General features: G+C 50.1%; 1 protein-coding gene across 1 annotated transcript in view; it reads right to left on the bottom strand.

The window, feature by feature from the left end:
* Nucleotides 1-21,920, bottom strand: part of TMC3 (transmembrane channel like 3) — a 36,060-nt gene extending 14,140 nt beyond the window's left edge. Inside the window, exons 1-12 of the mRNA XM_076067839.1 lie at nt 21,757-21,920; nt 18,577-18,726; nt 18,010-18,085; nt 13,903-13,984; nt 10,913-11,019; nt 8,725-8,823; nt 8,043-8,185; nt 7,018-7,165; nt 6,127-6,170; nt 5,846-5,993; nt 967-1,076; nt 31-109 (exon numbers count right to left, since the gene is read on the bottom strand). Of these exons, the coding sequence (XP_075923954.1) occupies nt 31-109; nt 967-1,076; nt 5,846-5,993; nt 6,127-6,170; nt 7,018-7,165; nt 8,043-8,185; nt 8,725-8,823; nt 10,913-11,019; nt 13,903-13,984; nt 18,010-18,085; nt 18,577-18,726; nt 21,757-21,872 (1,302 nt within the window). The 5' untranslated portion in view covers nt 21,873-21,920. The remainder of the gene's footprint in view (nt 1-30; nt 110-966; nt 1,077-5,845; nt 5,994-6,126; nt 6,171-7,017; nt 7,166-8,042; nt 8,186-8,724; nt 8,824-10,912; nt 11,020-13,902; nt 13,985-18,009; nt 18,086-18,576; nt 18,727-21,756) is intronic.
* Between the last annotated feature and the right edge of the window lie 582 nt (nt 21,921-22,502).

The raw sequence follows: 22,502 nt of genomic DNA, 5'->3' as shown, positions 1-22,502 counted from the left end.
TGTATGAACACGTGAAATGTGGCATCTCACCATGGCACTCATGATGTTGACCTTGTCCAGGAGGGCAATGATGAGGCTGTAGAGATTGCCCAGGTACAGAACCAAGACCCTGCCAGAGACAACACACACCACATGCTTAGCACCATGGACAGCGTCTCCACGAGACTGCCTTCTCTGCCGGCAGAGACTGGCAGAATTAATTAACATTACTAATAAACAAAAATTCTAAACTATACTAAAACTATTTTTTTTATTTTACCTTAGCAGGTAAGGCCCACTGAGCTATATAACTCTTTTTCAGAAGCGACCTGGCCAACAAATGATAGCTCAACGAAGTGGATTATCACGTGGAAATGTATAGCAGCCAAAGACTCTAATCGCATGTTTCTAAATGTGGAGGGAAAAACCGAGGGACCCGGAGGAAAATCCACGCAACCACGGGGTGAACATGCGAACTCCAATATACAGGCATCAGGGTCGGGATCGAACCCACGACCTCCTGTATTCCAGGCGAGGAAGTTAACATCATCATTATCACCATCCGTTATTTCTACATCGCTTTAATTTGCAAAGCATTACACGAACACAAACAATTTCGAATCTGTTTGAAAATCTAAAAAAACAAAACAAAAGTAGGCAGGCAGCCGAACAGTGGAGGGCATGATTTGTCTCCTCGTCTGCAGAGCTCACGTGCCAACGAGTTACGGGGGCTGGGAAGACAAAGCACGGCAAGGAGACGGGGAAAAAGCACAGAGGGCACGGCAGCAGCAGAAGGAATGCAACGAAGGAGGACTGCGCGGAAAGCCAAATGGAAGAGATGGGCTCTCAGGAGGAGTTTAATTTCGGAGAGAGAATGGACAAGGCAGGAGGTTGGAGGGGAATAGAAGGGAGTCCCGTGGAATAGTTTCGTAGCGGATAACGAGAGGGGATGAAGGTGAGGTGGGGGGGGGGGGGGTGTTCTGGCACCTGGCGAGCTGGAAGCGGAGAGTGGTGCGCGGGTGGTATTGTTCCAGCGTGGCGATGATCTCGAAGGCGGAGGGAGCCAGCATGGTGATGAGAGACACGACAACGCTCACCTGCGGCAAGGCAAAACACGACCCCCCCCGAGTCGCGTAGAAGGGAAACAATAAATTAATAAAAATTAAAAAACAATATGATTTGAAAAAAGTTTTTCAAATGTTCTTGCTGTGGTTTTCACACCTGATGATGATTGCTGCTTTGTGTTGCAGTCGAAACGTCGTGAGAATTTTTTTGTTTTATATATTTTTTATTATTTTATTGTTTCCCTTCTACGTGGTGACTTTACCGAAAGAACCAAGAATATGAATCCCTGCAGTCACGAAAGCTTTAAATCAAAAAGGACCCCGGAGGTTTACGCCGTTAGTGAGCACTCAGGGCCATCGGCAAGAACGTCGCCCGGGATGCCTTTTTGCGGGTTGTGCCACGTGCGGGAACGCACCTCGCTTGTTAGTTGCGCAACATTTCCCTAAGGAGCGTGGTACTAGCTCTCTTTCGCTATCATATATATATTTTTGGTCTTTGTCGTTGTTCTTCCTTGTTGCTGTGCTCACGCACCACGGGTGCGCCTTGTGAGATAGCCGAGTAACGGATCAGCATAACCTCAAAAAACACCGGAGCACAGCCGCGGAAATAAAGCAACGGGGCGGCGTTACCTGCGACGCGCACCGCCCGTACATCACGCTTCTCTTTAACCTTCAGCGCACTCCCATTCTCTGAGTCGAACAATTACCGTTCATCACTTTCGCTCGTCCTTCGGGCGAAGGCTGCAATAACGCACACAGAGATATACACGAACTGCGTATATGACGGAGGCGGGGGAGCGATCTGCAACACTGCACCATGAACCTGGCGACGCGAGTTCGACACTCGACCATGGCTACATCCGTGGCGAGCATCCCTAGCAGCCCCCCCCCCCCCCCCAACCATCTTCACCCTGACCAGCGTGGTCAAGAGTGGCCAAACGATGTCACGGCGAGGCCTTCATCCAGCAGTGGATTGGCAAAAGGGCCGTAGGTATTCTGTGCGGTGTACTATACATTGCATGCAGGTGTGCAGCATATGTGAACCTATGTGTGCATGCAGTGTTCCTCGGCATATGAATGTGGAATTTCAAACAAAACTCCAGGGCTACCAATGGAGATGAGTGCCATCTCATACTTGTGTGAGCAAGGGGAGATCCGCACTGTAATCACTACACGGCGATCGATTTCCGGCAATCGGTTCATGGAAATTGGTACACGGTGATCAGTACACGGTGATCAAGTGATCAGTACACGGTGAGCATGTGATCAGTACACGGTGATCAAGTGATCAGTACACGGTGAGCATGTGATCAGTACACGGTGATCAAGTGATCAGTACACGGTGATCAGGTGATCAGTACACGGTGATCATGTGATCAGTACACGATGATCACGTGATCAGTACACGGTGATCAGGTGATCAGTACACGGCGATCAGGTGATCGGTACACAATGATCAGTACACGGTGATCAGTACACGGTGATCAGGAGATCAGTACACAGTGATCGACACGCAGTAATCAGATGATCGGTATGCTGTGATCAGGTGATCAGTATACAGTGATCGGTTCACAGTGATCAGATGATCATTACACAGTGATAAACACGTGGTGATCAGTAAACGGTGATCGGTACACGGTGATCAGGTGATCAGTATACATTGCTCAGTACAAGGTGATCAGTACATGGTGATCCGTACAAGGTGTAGTGTGGGGCCGTTCATAAATGACGTCACGCGATTTAGGACGATTTTTGACCCCCCCCCCCCCTCGTCACACGGCGTCACAAAAAGCTAGACCCCCCCCCCTCAAATATGACGTCACAAAGCTCTGCCCCACCCTAACCCCAAAAAATAAAACATGCTTCAAATCGCTTTAAACTATTGTCATTGTAGTGCGTATTTAATGTGGCGCTGCACTCTGATGTTGTAGGAGAAAACATTTATTAAAAGGTCTATTTAATTAAGTAGAACGTGTTGTCTATATTGATTTAAAGTGGCGCATTTTGATTTCTCAAACCCTCCACCCCCTCGTCACACATCGTCACAAATGTCTGACCCCCCCCCCCCCGAGGTGCGTAACGTCATTTATGGACGGCCCCTGTGTAGCGACAGTACCGAGTGAAGAGTGGTACGGTATGCGTGGTGCCGCTCTCGGGCACCAGTGGGTGAAATTCGTTAAGGGGCTCACTAGAGGGCAGGTTCCGGATGTCACAGAGGTCGGGTCAGGACGTGACAGCCTGTGTGAACCCGCGAGAGCACGTGACCGGACGAGGGGGCACGGGGACCCCCAGAAGGGGGTGAGGGGGCCACGTGGGGATGGACCTAGAGCCTCCACGAAGGATCTAGAAGGGGGCGTGTCCAGGGGCGGAGCCCGGTCACGCCGCAGCGGCTATAAGCCCCGTCCCGAGAGGGAGCGGATCTGTTCGACCCGGCAATGAAGCCCCCTTCTTCGATCCTCGCTCTTCGGTCCCCCAGCACACGACGGCTGTTCTGGTTCAACCATATCGCGATTCCGTTCAAGTGGTTAGGTGGTTAGGAACGGTGGCCACCAGCTTACGTAGTTAACCCGTAATGTACATAGTTGCCCGGAATGTACAGAGTTAACCTTGGAACGTTGAGTCGTTGTTGGTTGTGTTAGAGCAGGGGTCACCAAACTTTTTTCACAGCGGGCCGGATAACTGATATAATGACGAGCGCGGGCCGCATAATCATTCTGTTCAATACTTGGGGGTGGGAAAGATGCGTATTTGTGTGTGTTGCCATGGAAACCATGGTAACGTCAGAGCGTAGGCTCTGACGGCGGGCCTGATGGACTGACGTCGCGGGCCGGATGCGGCCCGCTGGCCATAGTTTGGTGACCCCTGTGTTAGAGGTTCAAGTTGTGTCAGTAAATAAACGTGTTGCCTCCAAGGCTTGGTGCGTGCCTGGTTAGAACCCACTGCAAAGGTAATCGGTAGATAATCAGTACATGGTGGTCAGTACACAGTGATCAGTAAATGATCAGTAAAAGGCGATCAGGAGGTGATCAGTACACGGCGATCAGGAGGTAAATCAGTACACAGCGATCAGTAGGTGATCAGTACACGGCGATCAGTAGGTGATCAGTACACGGCGATCAGTAGGTGATCAGTACACGGTGATCAGGAGGTGATCAGTACACGGCGATCAGGAGGTGATCAGTACACGGCGATCAGGAGGTGATCAGTACACGGCGATCAGGAGGTGATCAGTACACGACGATCAGTAAGTGATCAGTACACGGCGATCAGGAGGTGATCAGTACATGGCGATCAGGAGGTGATCAGTACACGGCGATCAGGAGGTGATCAGTACACGGCGATCAGTAGGTGATCAGTACACGGCGATCAGTAGGTGATCAGTACACGGCGATCAGGAGGTGATCAGTACACGGCGATCAGTAGGTGATCAGTACACGGCGATCAGGAGGTGATCAGTACACGGCGATCAGGAGGTGATCAGTACACGGCGATCAGTAGGTGATCAGTACACGGCGATCAGTAGATGATCAGTACACGGCGATCAGTAGGTGATCAGTACACGGTGATCAGGAGGTGATCAGTACACGGCGATCAGGAGGTGATCAGTACACGGCGATCAGTAGGTGATCAGTACACGGCGATCAGGAGGTGATCAGTACACGGCGATCAGTAGGTGATCAGTACACGGCGATCAGGAGGTGATCAGTACATGGCGATCAGGAGGTGATCAGTACACGGCGATCAGGAGGTGATCAGTACACGGCGATCAGTAGGTGATCAGTACACGGCGATCAGTAGGTGATCAGTACACGGCGATCAGGAGGTGATCAGTACACGGCGATCAGTAGGTGATCAGTACACGGCGATCAGGAGGTGATCAGTACACGGCGATCAGTAGGTGATCAGTACACGGCGATCAGTAGATGATCAGTACACGGCGATCAGTAGGTGATCAGTACACGGTGATCAGGAGGTGATCAGTACACGGCGATCAGGAGGTGATCAGTACACGGCGATCAGTAGGTGATCAGTACACGGCGATCAGGAGGTGATCAGTACACGGCGATCAGTAGGTGATCAGTACACGGCGATCAGGAGGTGATCAGTACACGGCGATCAGGAGGTGATCAGTACACGGCGATCAGGAGGTGATCAGTACACGGCGATCAGGAGGTGATCAGTACACGGCGATCAGTAGGTGATCAGTACACGGCGATCAGTAGGTGATCAGTACACGGCGATCAGGAGGTGATCAGTACACGGCGATCAGTAGGTGATCAGTACACGGCGATCAGGAGGTGATCAGTACACGGCGATCAGGAGGTGATCAGTACACGGCGATCAGTAGGTGATCAGTACACGGCGATCAGTAGGTGATCAGTACACGGCGATCAGGAGGTGATCAGTACACGGCGATCAGTAGGTGATCAGTACACGGCGATCAGGAGGTGATCAGTACACGGCGATCAGGAGGTGATCAGTACACGGCGATCAGTAGGTGATCAGTACACGGCGATCAGTAGGTGATCAGTACACGGCGATCAGTAGGTGATCAGTACACGGTGATCAGGAGGTGATCAGTACACGGCGATCAGGAGGTGATCAGTACACGGCGATCAGGAGGTGATCAGTACACGGCGATCAGGAGGTGATCAGTACACGACGATCAGTAAGTGATCAGTACACGGCGATCAGGAGGTGATCAGTACACGGCGATCAGGAGGTGATCAGTACACGGCGATCAGGAGGTGATCAGTACACGGCGATTGGATCGCGGTGACCGAAAGCATCGCGCCACTCGCCTCGTTCTTCTCCCAGAGCGTGAGCTCATCCTTCATCTGCTCCAGCTTCTGCGAGCGATCCACCACAAAGTAGATGATGTAGATGCTACCGGCGAGGCACAGCAGCACCAGGATGTTGGCGAGGATGCGGAGGAAAACGCGCAGGGTCCTTGGGACACGCGGAGACGACAACGGGGGAACACACGGCAACGCGAGATAAGACGAAACAAAAACCTCACGATTAGAGATGACGGTGCGGACAATGAGAAGCGGAGTTCCAGGGGAAAAAGTAAATCGCACACCTGTTTTCACTCTTCTTCTTTTCTTGTTCTTCCAGGATCGATTCCTGTTACACGAACAACAACAAAAGACGATCATGTGATTTTCAATAAAATGTAAATAGAGTTTCTCGTGGGTTAGGCGGTTCCTGCCAAACAAGTGTAGAATGTCCGTCGCTGAAACAGGGCAAACAGTAGAGATTAGCGCTGCCCAATGCTCTTAACGAGCAGGGTGCTCATGTCCGTTTCCCGAGCTGGTGCTGTAAATTCCTCATCCTGTTGGTTGTAGCCAGTTTCGATACGAAAAAAAAACTTCCCATAAAGTGGTACTAATTTTATCTGGAGAGATGGTGGGCCGAGTCAATTCCCGATTTGGATTTGAACTCATGATCCTCATTGAGGGTCTTGAGAAAGACGCCTCTCCACCCACCTCTGAGTTGGTCCTGACCCCCCTACATCACCAACCTGCACTGACCAGTGAGATGAAGTACGGTCAAACATCCCCTATATGACAGGCACGGAATGGGAAGGACTTCATCCATCAGTGGATGATCAAAAGGCCTGTACACTGGAAGCATTGTTCATGCAGAATGTGTGAACTGCATCGCGTGATTTCGGATGCGCTTCTGCGGCCGTCTGGAACGCTCTTCCTTCCGATATTAGGAAGCCACTGGAGCTATGCACTTTAAATCTAGATTGGAAACTCATTCCTTTAGAACTGATTTTTCTAATTAGTTTAGCTGCCCTTACTCCCGCAACTCCAATTAGCACGGTTGGTTACGTACGGTGGGAAAGAAGTTCAACATATTTCTCTATTTACATTTGTACATTTGAAACTCTTCCTGTCTCTCTCTCTCTCTTTTGAGAGAGGGAGGGAGGGAGACAGCGGTGCTGGCGGTGTGCCCGGGGCCTCACGCGGATGGTGGTGGCGATGGCCGCCACTTTGCTCTCCGCTGTCTCCTGGTTGCCAATGAGGTAGTCCCAGGCGCAGAAGACCTTCCAGCAGAACGTGAAGTTCTCGTCCGAGGCGCTGCTCAGGCTCTGCCTCGAGTTCTTCGCCATCCTGCGCAAAAAAAAAAAGGGACGCAGTGGCGGAGAGGAACATCCGGCTTTCCGCCACGGCGTGGTCTCCAGTTCCTTATCTTACTTCTTAATTTACCTCGCGCCCCAAGCGAGGTGCTCAACAGAGAATGAGCAGCTTCACGTTGTAGCGCGATGAGTTGATGGGAAGGACAGAAGTGGGCGACGGATACGATGATGCGTGAAATAAACGCGAAAGTGACTGAGTGGTTGACGATGAGTGGAGTGCGATGGATGGGTAGGGAAGTTTGGAAGGTGGAATGGATGGTATTATTGATGAGGGGGAAGGGGAGTTGGGGGTGAGCGAGGGAAAATAATTGAGTTTATTTTTAGGGAAGGACGAATAATAGTCAGTGCGGCTGATTGTTTGTCATTACAACATTAAACAATGCGTTGCTTTGGTGTGCGTAATCCATTGGTTGCGTCCGCTGATTTTGTAAACTTGACATGAAACTGAACACGCATCACTGTCATCTGGTGACTCTCGCAGACGCATCCTCGTGTAACATGCATGATTGGTAAACAGCAGTGCCAAATTTCAGCCTGGTGTGTCCACTTTGGTGACCTGCTAAATAATTTTACACTTGACACACCACATCCAGTATGCCCGTCTCTGTGGCTACTAGTCAGGCACACCCCATCCACCACAGTCCACCAGCGATATTCGGAAGGAGATTTAGGCCCCGCGTGGATTCCTGATCTAATCCTACGCGATCAAAAATTGATGCAGCCACTGCCACGCCAGTAAACAAGCCAACGTCGTGACAACGTTCGCACGTGTCCGGGAGCGTCCGACAAAACGTTGGACCAACGTTGGCCCGACGTTTCATGTTTACTGGGGACGACGCCACGACGCTCACTTGCGCAGCAGCGCCACGAAGCTGTAGGCGAACACCGCCATGCCCACGAGGAAGTAGGCGAGGGGCAGGCGGTACCCGGAGCGGCCCAGCTTGCGGTCGTTGCCGTAGTAGCCGTAGAAGAGCACCGAGTATTGCAGATAGCCCTGGGGGGAGGATGGCGACACACGTGCGGTGATGGCCACTGTTAAATTGTACGAGAAAACGGCACAAAGATCGCACGCGAAAATTATTGTGCTTGAGTCGACATTGCGTTGATGGGCCCATATGAAATACGTACTGTCCATACCAGGCATGAAGACAATATCGGAACTGTTTTCGGATTTTTGGCTCATTGATATAATGCGATGACGTAACGTGTCCACGTGCTAACAAAAGTGATGTCACCTAATGTCACGTGACGCCGCTTTTTTGGTGGGAAAAGCACAGAAGGGATGTAACATATGCGATGTCATTTCGTGAGTCCAACTGTCGGATCGAAATCTGAAACAAAAACCTTTCGGATTATCCGAAATGTCGTATTTCTGACCCGATTTAAAATTTCTCCTGAATAATCTGGAAATCGAGAAGTCGCCCCCAGTCCATTCTAATCATGTACAGGTGGTGGCCCAAGCGCATCCTGAGCCCCCGGTTTCGACCACAAAGTGTCCGTAGAGAGTTCCCAAAGAGAGAGGCAGCCGCGTACTCCCAGCGACCAGATGGTGTCGAGATCCTGTGCCGTGTTCATCTGGTCAGAGGGGATGCGCTTGCTCTTGGTGGTTCCGAACGGTTCTCCGGCCAGCAGCTGGGCTCACAGGTGCACGCAAAGAAGGGCAAAAGATCATTCGACTGTGCAAGTCATGCCGCTGTTGTCGAAATACCTCTCCCGCCCCTTCACACAAACTCTCCGCTCCCGCAACCGAGACTTTCTGACGAATTGTCAAGTCAAGTTCACCCAGCAGGAGGTCGCTCTTCCTCCTCTGCTGCCCCATTGTCTGAAACACCGTTTCCTCAGCCATCTGTGTGTTGAACTCCCAGCCCCTGTTCAATTCCATGCTCAAGACCCATCTTCTCTCCTCTCCCCGTGGCTCCCTCTTCGTCTTTATATTTTACAAAAAATAAATATACTTCTATTTAAAGCTTTCGTGACTGCAGGGATTCATCTTCTTGGTTCTTTCGGTAAAGTGCAGTGGCCCACTGGACGTACCGCACCATCAACAGGACAAAAAAATGATTAACTTAGCCCCACACCCCATCAATGTCCCCCCCCCCCCCTTTAACCTGTATTTAAACTCGAGGCTCTCAGAGCCTCCCCACTTGATCAGCGATCTTGCTGTGACTGTCCCACCTGAAGACGGAAGCTTGTGTTGCCTCCGAAACGTCGTGAGAATTTTTATTTTTCATTTTTCTTATTATTTTATCCCCATTCTACGTGACTTTACCGAAAGAACCAAGAAGATAAATATACTTCCTTTCCTCAAGATACCCCCACTTCCTGGTCCACTATATCATACATCATCTGGAGATGCACGTGGACACTACGTAAATACCATTTGTATTGCAGTTGTACAGAAGCATCCAAGGCCATCACTTTCAAATTGGCACTCACCACCCCCTAACGCTTGGACTGTGCCTTCAAGGTGGACAACAAAGCCCTTCTACGACACCTACAGCATCGTCACATCCTGGGCTCATTGCATGGACACGTCCGTAATGCTCACTCACCTGTGATCCTTCCCCGCACCTCCGATCACCACGGTTGGCTACGTGCGGTGTGAAAGAATGTCAACATACATACATACATTGTACTCGGTGGGACTCAAGCACCGTTCGCCTCCCCACCACCTTCCTATCCGTTTAACACGCAGTGGCTTTCGCGACCAATATTATCCAGAATACAGGGTGCTTAAAAAACATTTTTTGAAACACTTCTGATAATTTGCAACAACACCGCAAGGAGTGTGCTGCTTCCAGGCTCTGAAGACGACCTCGAGAAGATTCCAGGCGCGCGTTGATAACGATGGGGAACAAGCGGAGACTCTTTCACTTGTTTAAGCTATTAACATTGCATTTGTTATCATGTTACAGTGTATTATCCGTTCATTTTCCATAAAAATCAATAGTCCCATGAACGTGTTAACATTTTTTCGAAGCACCCTGCGTACAGGTGTTTTTTTTTTGGGGGGGGGGGGGTTAGATCGCGTGCATATAAATGTGTCGTTAAACCCGCCACCACCCGACGCACAGATCCAACTCCGCAGCCTCACTCCATGCCCTCAGACGAAGCCGTGTTGGCTTCCTCCACCCGCCCTCAGCGCCCATGCCTGCTTCTCCCGTGCCCCGCAGCAAGTTGTATCGTCGACATTGCCCTGGGTGCCCAAAGCACCCGCACGATACGGTCGACGCAGCTGTGCAAGGCCACGGGGCGCCCGGCAGTGCCGGATTGTCCTCGTAGCAAAAGTAGCTACTACTACATATGTACTACATATGTACTACACATGTAGTAGTAGTAGCCTACATATGTAGTGGTAGCTACGGGCCCCGCACTTTCAAGGGCCCCCGCGCTAAACGTTTTCAAGCCATCAAATCCGCTTCGGTGATTCTGCACTTGCTCTGTCACTATAGTACTATACCGCCTTCAACTTTTACGAAGGACTGGGTGTTTAAGGTTCGCGATTTGTCGTATCATCTGGGCCGTACAGCAAATGAAAAAATACAATGACTTTACTGTGCAAGTTAAAAAAATTTACGCGTTTTAATATTCACGTGTGTTGTATTTATTTGGGGCACCCTTCATAGCAACACGTGCCGACAGGCCCCGCGCTGAGCTGTGAATCCGACACTGGCGGCCGCTGACACCCGGCGTGTTCTCAAGAGGCTCGCCGAGCGCTCACCTCGGGCAGCACGAGGAAGGCGACGGTCATGACGGTGAGGACGATGTTGATGCCGAAGAGCCAGCGCAGGAAGATGAAATACGACGCCACTCCCGAGCCGAAGTGACCTGCGCCACGGCGGGGCACGTGGTGTTGGGTCATGGGGTCGCGCGCGCGTGGGTGACATCGGAGGCGAGAGACTGTCCTGAAGTTGGACCTTGTTATGTTACCGCTCTCACGATGTAGGGGGGGTGGGGGGCAGTGCCGGATTATCGTAGAAGCAAAATTAGCTACATATGCTAAGGGCCCCCCGCACACTTTCAAGGGCACCGCGTTAAATGCTTTCAAGCTATCAATTCCGATTCGGTGATTCTGCACTTGCTGAATTACTACAGTACTATACCGCCTTCAACTTTTATGAACGACTGGGTGTTTAAGGTTAGCGATTTGTCGTATTATCTGGCTGTATAGCAATTGGAAAAATACAGTAACTTTACTATGCAAGTGAAAAATGTGTGTTTTAATATTGATGTTGTATTTATTTAGTCGCCCCTTTATAACACGTGCTACAGGCTTCACACTTGCTTCATCCGGCATTGGGGGGCGGGGGGGGGAGTACTTCGAGGCTGGATGGTCACCCCTCGTACAACACCTAAAATAAGTTAGCACGATGGAGGGTCGGGAGACAGGGAATGAGGACAAGGGGCATAACCGCTGCAAATTAGACGGGAGCCCGATTCGGAGGGGTGGAAAGGGAAAATGCTCGTTTAGGTCGCCTCTTTTGTCATATTTTCTTTATGTCAGCTGTGTTTCGGTTATCTCCCTCTCTCCCCTTGTCATCCCTTCCCCCTTTACTTAAACAAAAGTCACACTTTCCCATTTCGGTGGGACCCCGTATGGTTTGGGGCAGCGAGCCTGTTCCCGGTCTCTCTATATACCCCCTGCTTTTCATAACCGGTTTGGCTTATGTTGACGGTGTAGAGGTGCGTTACAACGTGATGTATCGGAACCCCGCACATTGCTTCAAGAAAAATAAATATCACTTTAAAAAAAAAAGTTTCCGCTTCACGTTATACCACTGTTTAGGTTTTCGTGGTTGTGCTGCATCGTGGGGAGCGGTGGTGTCATGGTTAGCGCTACGCTGCGCTACGAACCTGGCGACCCGGGTTCGATTCCCGCTCACGGACAACACCGGTGACGATTATTTTAACCGAATCTGGGCCTCCCCTAGGTCGACTCAGCCTCAAAATGAGTCCCTGATGTGGTGTGTAGTAAACATCGTCACTGGGGTGACAAAGGCGGCCGGGCGTGGTGCTGGCCGTGCCGGCCTTCATAGGTGCTACTCGCTAGCAGCACTTGCGCCAACAATCTGTTAAGGCTACACGTGGGATCTTTGTCTTTTGGTGCATAGCCCTTAGGCGTGTTTTCGGTTTTGTATCCCGTGCTGTCCACACTTCAGTTGCCGAGGAGGCTCCCAGCGCGTAGGAGCGAAATGTCGGACACCGTAGCGCAGGCCGAGAACACATCGGAGATCAGGATGGACGCGTACAACCAATTTTTTTCTCGTGAATCCACTGCTGGATGAGGGGCCTCCTCGTGCCGTGTGGGTCCTTTGGGGGCTATTTAACTTCCCTGACTTCACCGCAGCGGTCATTGTTTGATTGGTAAAGGTTGGGAGCATAGACGAGGGAGCGTAATGAAGTACAACGATGAAGTGTTTGCTGCACTGCGACCTACTGAAAATGTAGCCCCCTGCTGCAGTCTACCCGAACAAGGCCCAGTCCTAAATTCTGCTCATTCCGGGTGATTTGGTCATAGCAGGTGAATTAAAAGTAGTACCAGATGTTTTTTTATTTATTAATACTATCACCGAAAGGAACGGAAGATATTGGCGCTTCGAGCGACTGGCCTTCGTTGAGACGTATTGAGGTTTACAGATCGAGAGAGAATTCGCAACGAATCTCGACAGGCGGTAGGGAGGGCGGATGGGTGGGGTCGGGGGGTGGGGGGGTGGTGTCAGATAATGGACTCACCGGGGGTGCAGTCGTTATCGAGAATTTATAGCTAAGGGTTTTGTTATTCCCAAAACCTAAATCACCGTGCATACTCACAAGCACACCTCCTACAAACAGGGGCACGCTGTCCGCTGCTATCTGCACCACCCTTCCCTGCACCGCTCTCTCTCTCTCTCTCTTCCCGGGCCCTGTCATTTTATTTTATTACAAAAAAGCAGCAGATAAAATGAAGATTTAGTGATAGGGACTGTTTTGGGCACCAACGTGGTGGAACAGCTTCGCCAGAAAATGTTCATACACTATGAAAATTAAAGATTTTTTTGTTTAATTGATTCTCCTTTGCTGTGGATACTGTCTCGATGTTGCATTGTGTCCTTAGTATGGTTCTTGTAATTATCTCAAATACCCATTTATGACGGGGCATCGAGATACCCTGCATGGGATAGATAATGAGAAATTATGATGATGCTGCTGCCTTATATTACCTCCAATGCGCTGACCTGCCCTGCCATGCCCCCTTATCTCCCGCTACTACTCTGTACTCGTCTTGCCCTGCTACTCTCTGCCTTGCCATGCTCTTCTCTTCCTTGCCCTTCCTTATACAATTTTTTTTTAAGCTGCGCGTTATCTTGGTGTGGTCTGGGATGGATTTTGCTTTGCTGTTTTGCCCCGGATTGCGTTTGGTGTTGAAAAATCGCCAGGAATTGATGTACGTACTTATGCAATTTTGTACTCAAATATTTTTTTATTTAGCGACTTACTTACCTTTCCTATACTTTGCACTCTTACCTGTGTTTGTATTATTGTTGTAATTTCCTGACCCGCCTCATTTGGACATCTACGAATAAAAAGCTTCATAGCTCATCGGATTCTTCCAGTCTAAATACAGATTCCGATTCTGTATTGCATTGCCCTGCCCTATCCATGTCTTGTCTGGCCCACCCATCTGCCCTTGCCATGCCCTGGCCTGGTCGTGCGGCCCTGCCCGGCGCTTACTCTCGATCTTCTTGATGCGCATCTCCCAGGGAATGAAGAGCGAGATGAAGTTGTAGAGACATCGCTGGAATTTTCGGAAGAGCTGCAAACCACGCGGAGAGGACAGATTCGCCACACGTCAGGAGGGAGCCGTGCCACCTGCCGACGCTCACACCTGTACTAACGCTCGCACCTGTACTAACGCTCACACCTGTACTAACGCTCACACCTGTACTAACGCTCACACCTGTACTAACGCTCACGAGGGTGCGGGCACTCACACCTGTACTAACACTCACACCTGTACTAATGCTCACACCTGTACTAACGCTCGCACCTGTACTAACACTCACACCTGTACTAACACTCACACCTGTTCTAACGCTCACACCTGTACTAACACTCACACCTGTACTAACACTCACACCTGTACTAACGCTCACACCTGTACTAACACTCACACCTGTACTAACGCTCACACCTGTACTAACGCTCACACCTGTACTAACACTCACACCTGTACTAACGCTCACACCTGTACTAACACTCACACCTGTACTAACGCTCACACCTGTACTAACACTCACACCTGTACTAACGCTCACACCTGTACTAACGCTCACACCTGTACTAACACTCACACCTGCATTAACGCTCACACCTGTACTAACGCTCACGAGGAGGCGGCACTCACACCTATACTCACGCTCACACCTGCACTAACGCTCACACCTGCACTAACACTCACACCTGTACTAACACTCACACCTGTACTAACGCTCACACCTGCACTAACGCTCACACCTGTACTAACGCTCACACCTGCACTAACGCTCACACCTGTACTAACGCTCACACCTGCACTAATGCTCACACCTGTACTAACGCTCACGAGGGTGCGGGCACTCACACCTGTACTAACACTCACACCTGTACTAACGCTCACACCTGTACTAACATTCACACCTGTACTAACACTCACACCTGTACTAACACTCACACCTGTACTAACGCTCACACCTGTACTAACACTCACACCTGTACTAACACTCACACCTGTACTAACGCTCACACCTGTACTAACGCTCACGAGGGGGCGGGCAGGAAATACAGAGAAACAGACAATGCACATTATTGACATTGACCCAATATTAGGATTACTTTTAACTGATAAATAGTGTAATCATCATCAGTCTCCCCAATCAGCCGCCACCTTTGGCAGTCATGCGGTGTAATAGTCCACGTAGCACCAGCGCTAGAGCCCATTGCATCGCTGCATCTCCCCCGGTTAACGCTCTATCGAGACGCGTTCAATTCCACGGCTGCCATTCGTTGTTCTTCACCTTCGACCATCATCCCTTCCAGCAATGTGTGCTCACCGAGCCCCACATTAATGCACAGTTTGAATGGTGTCGTTAACCTGCACATGTTTTCTGACCCATGTGTTAAACTATTTCTGTCTTGAAATGTAATTCCATAAGTGCATCTCCACGCTTGTTTTTGCACTTTTAAAATGTTTATTCCATCGACAACACTCGCAGTGAATGTTTAGTGTGAGTGTATAATATGTACTGCAAAGGCAACCATGCAGGCACAAATGACTCCATTCCCATGCACTGCGCGTGTGGCGATGGATACAGCGAGTCCAGATGAAGGTCATTTCCCGTGGCGCGGGGCCATGATGGAGATGGCAGAGGCGCCCAGCGCCAAAACCGTGAAATTAGACACAAATCGTGATCATATCTAGCGCGCACACGCACACAACCACCTGTCCAACCCCTTGTCACACCATCACCCCACCAAATAGCACCCACTTTCACCTTCTCAATCGCTACTCTGTAGCCGAACCTTGCTTCTCAGCGAATCTCACCAGCTCGCCTGCCCACGCTTCAAGCCCAGATGACCACCGCTTGTTTTGCGATCGAAACGTCTTGATTTTTTTAAATTCACTTTATTTTTATTATCTTATTGTTATTTAAAAAAATGTCTATCTACGTGACTTTACCGAAAGAACCATAGAACACCAGATTAAATCTGTTCATTTGAATTACATAATTCGAAGCGTTAAGAAGAGTAATTGGGGCATGGACAGGACATATTGCTCGAATGGATGACGGCCGGTGGTCAAGAAGAGAGACGGTGGCAGCCAAGGAATGGAACACGTCCGAGAGAACGTCCACAACAGAGGAGATGGAGCGATTAAAATCAGCTCGCGTGCAGGTGGATTAATGCATTGCAGGATCGTGGAAATTGGCAGTGGCGGTGGTAGCGACTAGCATGTAGGGTATCCAAAACGTGGGTTTTTTTGGAGCGTCAGGACATCAATATGATGTGTAAAGATACTCGCACGTTGCATGGGAGAGTGCCTCAATGTTCAGTTGGAGGATCCTTGTCCCAGGGCCTATCTGGCATGTTGGACTTGGCAGTGACCACGACTGACAATGATGATGATGATGATACTTCCTTTTCACAGGTGTTCCGATCTGCCTTCTGCCACTAAAAAATACCGCGCAGCTGCGTAGCGCGGGGACATGTAGAGGATTTAATTTCAGCCGGAGCCATCTGCGGCTTTGCTCCAGAAAATATGTAGTCCTTATCGTGAATACTGTGTATATATGTATATATAAATATATATACATACGTAGGATGCTGTTACTTCGCAGAAAGGGCATCTGTCCGTGTCCTCACTGCAAGACGACCGTGCCCGAGACGTTAAACAGGCATCTACTCGGTTTCGCCCGTGAGCATAAATACAAATTTCTACGCATTCAGCAAGCCTTGCGGATGTTTTTATTTTATTTTTATTTTTTTCCCATTCCGTTTTTTTTATGGCGCCCTGATAATGCTCGCTGCACGGAGCAGCGATTTATCGCCGAGAGCCCAAGGCTTCGGTGTCGGGCTTTAAAATGGAAAAAAAAAATCTGGAGCGCCGTGGAAGCAGGGAAGTCCGATTTCACTGCTACTGCCGATATCGCCCCCCACTCTTCACTCACCGATGCACCCACACCCGCCACCCCGCAAGCAATAACTGCTCCCAACCCCCAATGAAGATGTCAGGTCGCTCGCTGAGCAAAGCCACTTTTTTTTAACGATCAACAAACCAGTGCCTGTGGGGGGGGGGGGGGGGGTAACTCAGCATTTCAATGGGTCCTTAAATCACAAAAAGTGGCCTTAACCCCCAATATGCGTGCCTTAATGCCAGCTGACAAATGTGAAGCTGCCGTGACCCTCACTCACCCTCCACTGCTTTAATCAAAGGGGCCCCCTCTGTGACCTCATGATGGGCAGAACCAGTTTTCTAAAACGGAGTTGGGTATCTCTACGTATAAATAAAATGGTTTAGTCCATCAGCCTTATTGGCTTTACAGACCAATATTATGCAGCAGCATTTGTTGCTAGTTATACAATTTCTGCTGCATAATATTTATTGAAATCCAATTGGCCGATGGACATTTTTTATATATATACATGTGGAGATACAAAAATGTATCATGTTTAGATCTGTCATCAAAAATGAGCTTGTGTACCGTTTCGTAGAGGTGACTAGGGTTTGATGTTTTACCCCGAATGAATCTCGAGCCTAAATCATGATGAACAAATCGTAGTAAGGGGTAGCAATGGGTGAGAAGGTGGGACTTGAGGATGTGAAGGTGGGAGTGGGATATACAGGAAGTCGTGGGTCCGATCCCCACCCTGACGCCTTTATATTTCCCCGTGGTCGTGTGGATTTTTTTTCCGGGTCCTCCCGTTTTCCCCTCCAGATCTATAAACATGTGCATTTAGCTGCTATACATTTCCACGTGATAAGCCACTTAATTGAGCTATCATTTGTGGCCAGGTCGCTTCTGAAAACAAGCTATATGGCTTAGTGGGCCTTACCTGGTATAAATCAAAATAGTTTTAGTAGTAGCGGTGTAGCATAGTGGGCAAGGGCCCTGGTACAACGAATTAAATGGGACCCCCTGTCTGTCTTCCCCTCTCTTCATAGCCTCGCATCTGGGCCACTCTGGCCTGTGGGCCGTGGTGGATTTGCCCCTACCTGCACACTTTCATGTGTACACCACGGGAGGGAATGGATGTGTGATATCAGCTGTTTTGTTTTTGAGAAGCCAGGCAACGTGAACGTACCGCCACTCCTGCCGCCTGGTACCCACGCGTCTTGGTCAAACGGCCCTCGTACTTCTCCACGATCTGACGGGCTTGCCTGCGCAACGAAGACAACGCAACGATGCCCCCGTGTAGCCTTAACAGACTGTCGGGGCAAGTGCCGTTAGCGAGTAGCACCCGTGAAAGGCCGGCACGGCACACGAGGGGGTGGGTGGCCAGCACCACGCCCGGCCGCCTCTGTCTCTCCAGTGGCGATGTTCACACTTCGCACCTGGTACAGTACTCATGGTCATTAAATGACCGTGAAACTGATCTTTTTAAATTCTTCAGCAGGAATTTTGCCTGAGATTAAGCGTCAACCCAAATGTAGTAAATGTGTGGTGAAGGTTTCCGTGTTGCAGTAATTGGTGGCTGAGGCCATCAACTCGCTCCGCCCGAGAAGCCAGTTTAATGACGGGCAGCTGAAAACTGAAACCTGAATTTAAACCCAGGTTCTCAGCAGTGCCAGCTCAGCGCACTGTGCCCTGGGCCACGTGGCCTCCTCAATAATCACATCCTTGATGCAGTCTGGGACCAGCAATCACGCACTTGAGCACTTTTAGCTTTTGCTTCATTGGCCAGGGCCGGCAGCGGATGTTGGCGATGATGTCCTTCTGGATCTGGATGTTCTGCATGATCTCCTCCTGGTCACTCCACTCCGCCTGTGTGTCCCCGAGTCCGCCATCATCATCCGAGCCCCTGGAGAAACATCCCAACCGCTGTGATAGTGGTGATGACGATGATGATGATGATTGTGATGATGATTGTGACAACTGTGAAGACTGATGATGAGGATAGCTGTGATGTGAGGTGTAAATCTCGACCAGTATTGCTGTTAGTTAGAATATGGCTGATGACACACATCACTTATGGGAGCATAATGGCCACAACCTACTGTGTTGTCGCTCTTCCAATCCAAACTCGAACCATTGTCACATCCAAAAGAAAACCCTCATCACCTCTCATACAGAGAGAGTTGGTCACTTCTGAACCGTTGTTATATCCATTCGAGAAGGTTTATTACGTAAAATAGAGAAGAATAATTATTGTCGAATCCTAAACAGACCTCATTTTATATGAAAAACAAAAAATTGATCTCATCCATAATAGAACCTTCCTCTCATTGGTGTCCATTTATTTAGGTTCATAAGACTCGTGGAAATGTTTCTGAATCCAATGCTGTATTTTAAAATACAGTATAACCAGTTCAGTTTTAACAACATCGGAGCCACCAATTGGAGTACTAATATGTACTGCAGTGCCATTCTTAACATCATTGGTGAATATAAGCACATTTGAAAACAGATTAATAAATAATAGCTGGACGAAGGCCTCCCCATATCGTATCAGTCATCCGAGCGAGGGGGTTCTTTGACCATATTTCACCGCTATGGTCAGTGCGGGTTGGTGAAGGTGGCAGTCAAGGGGTGGTGGGGTGGTGGGGGCAGCGTGCTTGATCAAGATCGATTCATCTATCACTCGCCACCGATGTTAGCCATGGCATAGGAATCAACTGAACTCAGATCGCCGGGGTTCATAGTGCAGCGCGCTAACCACTGCGCCACCGCTCTCCGTCCCCCCCCCCCCCCCCAGTGAATATCACCATTACGCGTCTCTTGGCCGCATGTCATTGCGACAAACGCATAGAGGGGGGAAAAGAAAAACAATTAAAAGGGTAATTGCCTCCCAGCTCGAGAAATTAATCGATCTAGATTATTCCGCGTAATAGGCATCATTTGGTGTTTCTCCATTCCAATGCCACAAACAGGGTCACCACCTGGGCGATCAATGCGAGGCCGTAAATAATAATGGACTTTAATACTCTCGTTTATCTTGAGAAAAAAAACAAATCTATGAGCAATTATCTCCGTCGATGCATGGTTATGTTTTCACCCACGCTCGCGCCTTGATTCTGTATATAGCTTGCAGGTATCGCCATCGTTAACTTTTATTCTGGGTTATAGTTAATGCGGTGGAGCGGTGGCGGTTAGCGCACTGCGCAATTTGTGAACGGCTAGCCAGGCGACGACGAAGACCAGTGGCGAGTGATGTCTAAGCCGGTTTCTATCTGTCCCACCCAACTACTCTTTCACCAACCAGCACTGACCATCGTGGTGAAGTATGGTCAAATATCCTTTACTGATTGATACAGGAAGGACTCTGGATTGATAATGGACTAAAGTTATGGCATTGGAATGATTCGTTTCCATAAAGCTGTCGGTGTATGTCTTTCGTGCAATTTGTTCGCGACTCAACTTGCCTACAGTTGTACTTTTATTGCGTGGAAGTTATTCTTGAAACGTATACAGTACATACGTGGGGCGTACCTCCGAAACTTAGGGTCGGCAACCTGCAGCTTCGAAGCCGCTTGCAGGCTACTCGAGGACTGCTTCGTCGCGTTACATCAATGGCGTGTATTGTGGCTCTTGAGATATTCTGGGTTGCTAACTCCCGTTCTAAACCACGACATTACACCGGCCAATACGGTGTGAAAAAACATTGGAGCTATATCATTGATATCCAGCTCTCAAGCTCTTCCCGCATAAGTTAACTCCTCCACCCGTGCATGACAACATTCTTCATTCAGATGTCACTCACCGCTGACATCAGACATGTCCGGGAATCTAACTCACATTTTCGGATTCGTAAAAAGCAATGCGCTAGCCACAGCTCCCCGCTATAGACACATTTATATAGAAACATAAGACAATAATATATTGTATATCAAATACACAATATCACATGTAAAAATCCATATTGCACAACCTTTCAAGCATAATCAATCACGTACACTTATGCATCATATTTATCACACTTAATGTAATATATATACAATTCTTTGTGCACTGCATTATAAATACACACATAAGATCCCCGTATAGTGGTATACGTGACAAGGGCTGTTTGCGAGCTCCTATGAAGATCGGCACGGCACACGAGTGGGTGGGTGGCCAGAACCACGCCCGGCCGCCTTTGTCTCCGTATGGTGGCGATGTTTACGCATCGCACCAGGTACTCATTTCAAGCTGAGTCGACCTAGGGGAAGGCCCGGACCGGTTCACATAATCGTCACGTGGTGTTGGTGGTTGTGAGCGGGAATCGAACTCGGGTGGCTGGGTTAGTAGCACAGCGCGCTAACCCGCTAACCGCTACACAAACACACAATCTCATACACACAGTTACACAATAGCACACACAGTTACACAATAACACCGTCTCATACATACACACAGTCATACACAATCACGCTCACACAATTACTGTGTACACACCCAGCCGTTACAATCACGCACGTATATTCTCACACAAAGACAAATATTCCCCGTGTAGCCTGTAACAGACTGTTGGGGCAAGTGCTTTTAAAGAACACCTGTGAATACCAGAACGGCACACGAGGGGGTGGGTGGTCAGCACCACGCCCGGCCGCCTTTGTCTCCCCCAGTGGCGATGTTTACACACCACAGCAGGTACTCATTTGAGGCTGAGTCGACCTGGGGAGGCCCACGACCGGATCAGACAATCGTCACTGATTTTGGCCGTGAGCGGGAATCGAACTCGGGTGGCCTGGTTCGTAGCGCAGCGGAGCGCTAACCGCTACGCCACCGCTCCCCACACACACGCACACGCGTGTACACACGCACACACACACACGCGTGTACACACACGCACACGCGTGTACACACACGCACACGCGTGTACACACGCGTGTACACACACGCACACGCTCACCTGCCGTCATGATCATCCTCGTAGGCTGCCAGGAGACGCAGGCTCACCGATTTCTTCCTCACCGTCTTCTGCCTCCGAGCCGCCCGGGTCATGCGCGCGTTGCGGGCTTCGGGCATCGTGACCCCGGTGCCGGAGACCACCCCCCCCCCCCCCCGCTACCTCCTTCGCTTATCAACTCGCTTGTCTATCTGACCCCCGTGACCCCCCCCCCCGCCGCTGTCTGCCCGTCTGTCTGGCCGAGCGGACCCCCGGTGGCTGTCCGCCTTCTCCGCTGCGACGTGGAATTCTCCCACTCGGCACCAACACCCCCACCCCCCACCCGCCGCTGCACTCCTCCCCGACCCAGCTACAGCCCCGGCTCACGCAGCCAGCCGCCTGTGTTGGGCTCGAGTCACTGCGTGAGTGTGGGTGGGTGTGGGTATAGGTGGGTGGATGTGGGTGGGTGGGTGCGTGCGTGCGGGGTGGTTGGTGGCTGGGTGGCTGTTGCGGGTGGATGCATGGGCAGATGTATGGACGAGTGTGCGTATGCGTAAGTGCACGTAGGTGCGAATGTGGAGGGTTGTGTCGGTGTCTGGGTGGGTGTGCGATTGGGCGTGTGGGTGGATTTGTGTATGGGTGGCTGGGTAGGTTGCGGATGTCTGTGTGTGTGTGTGGATAGGTGTGAATGTGGAGGGTTGTGTGGACTGTATGTCTGGGTATCTGGGTAGGTGTAAGGATGGATGGGTGGGTAGATGTGTGTGTGGACG

This window comes from Petromyzon marinus, chromosome 1, assembly GCF_048934315.1.
Source record: "Petromyzon marinus isolate PM22_M1 ecotype Great Lakes invasive population chromosome 1, UKy_Petmar_22M1.pri1.0, whole genome shotgun sequence".
NCBI classification, from domain to species: domain Eukaryota; kingdom Metazoa; phylum Chordata; class Hyperoartia; order Petromyzontiformes; family Petromyzontidae; genus Petromyzon; species Petromyzon marinus.
The sequence above is the reverse complement of the archived record's forward strand: the minus strand, read 5'-3'. Positions and strand labels throughout refer to the sequence as shown.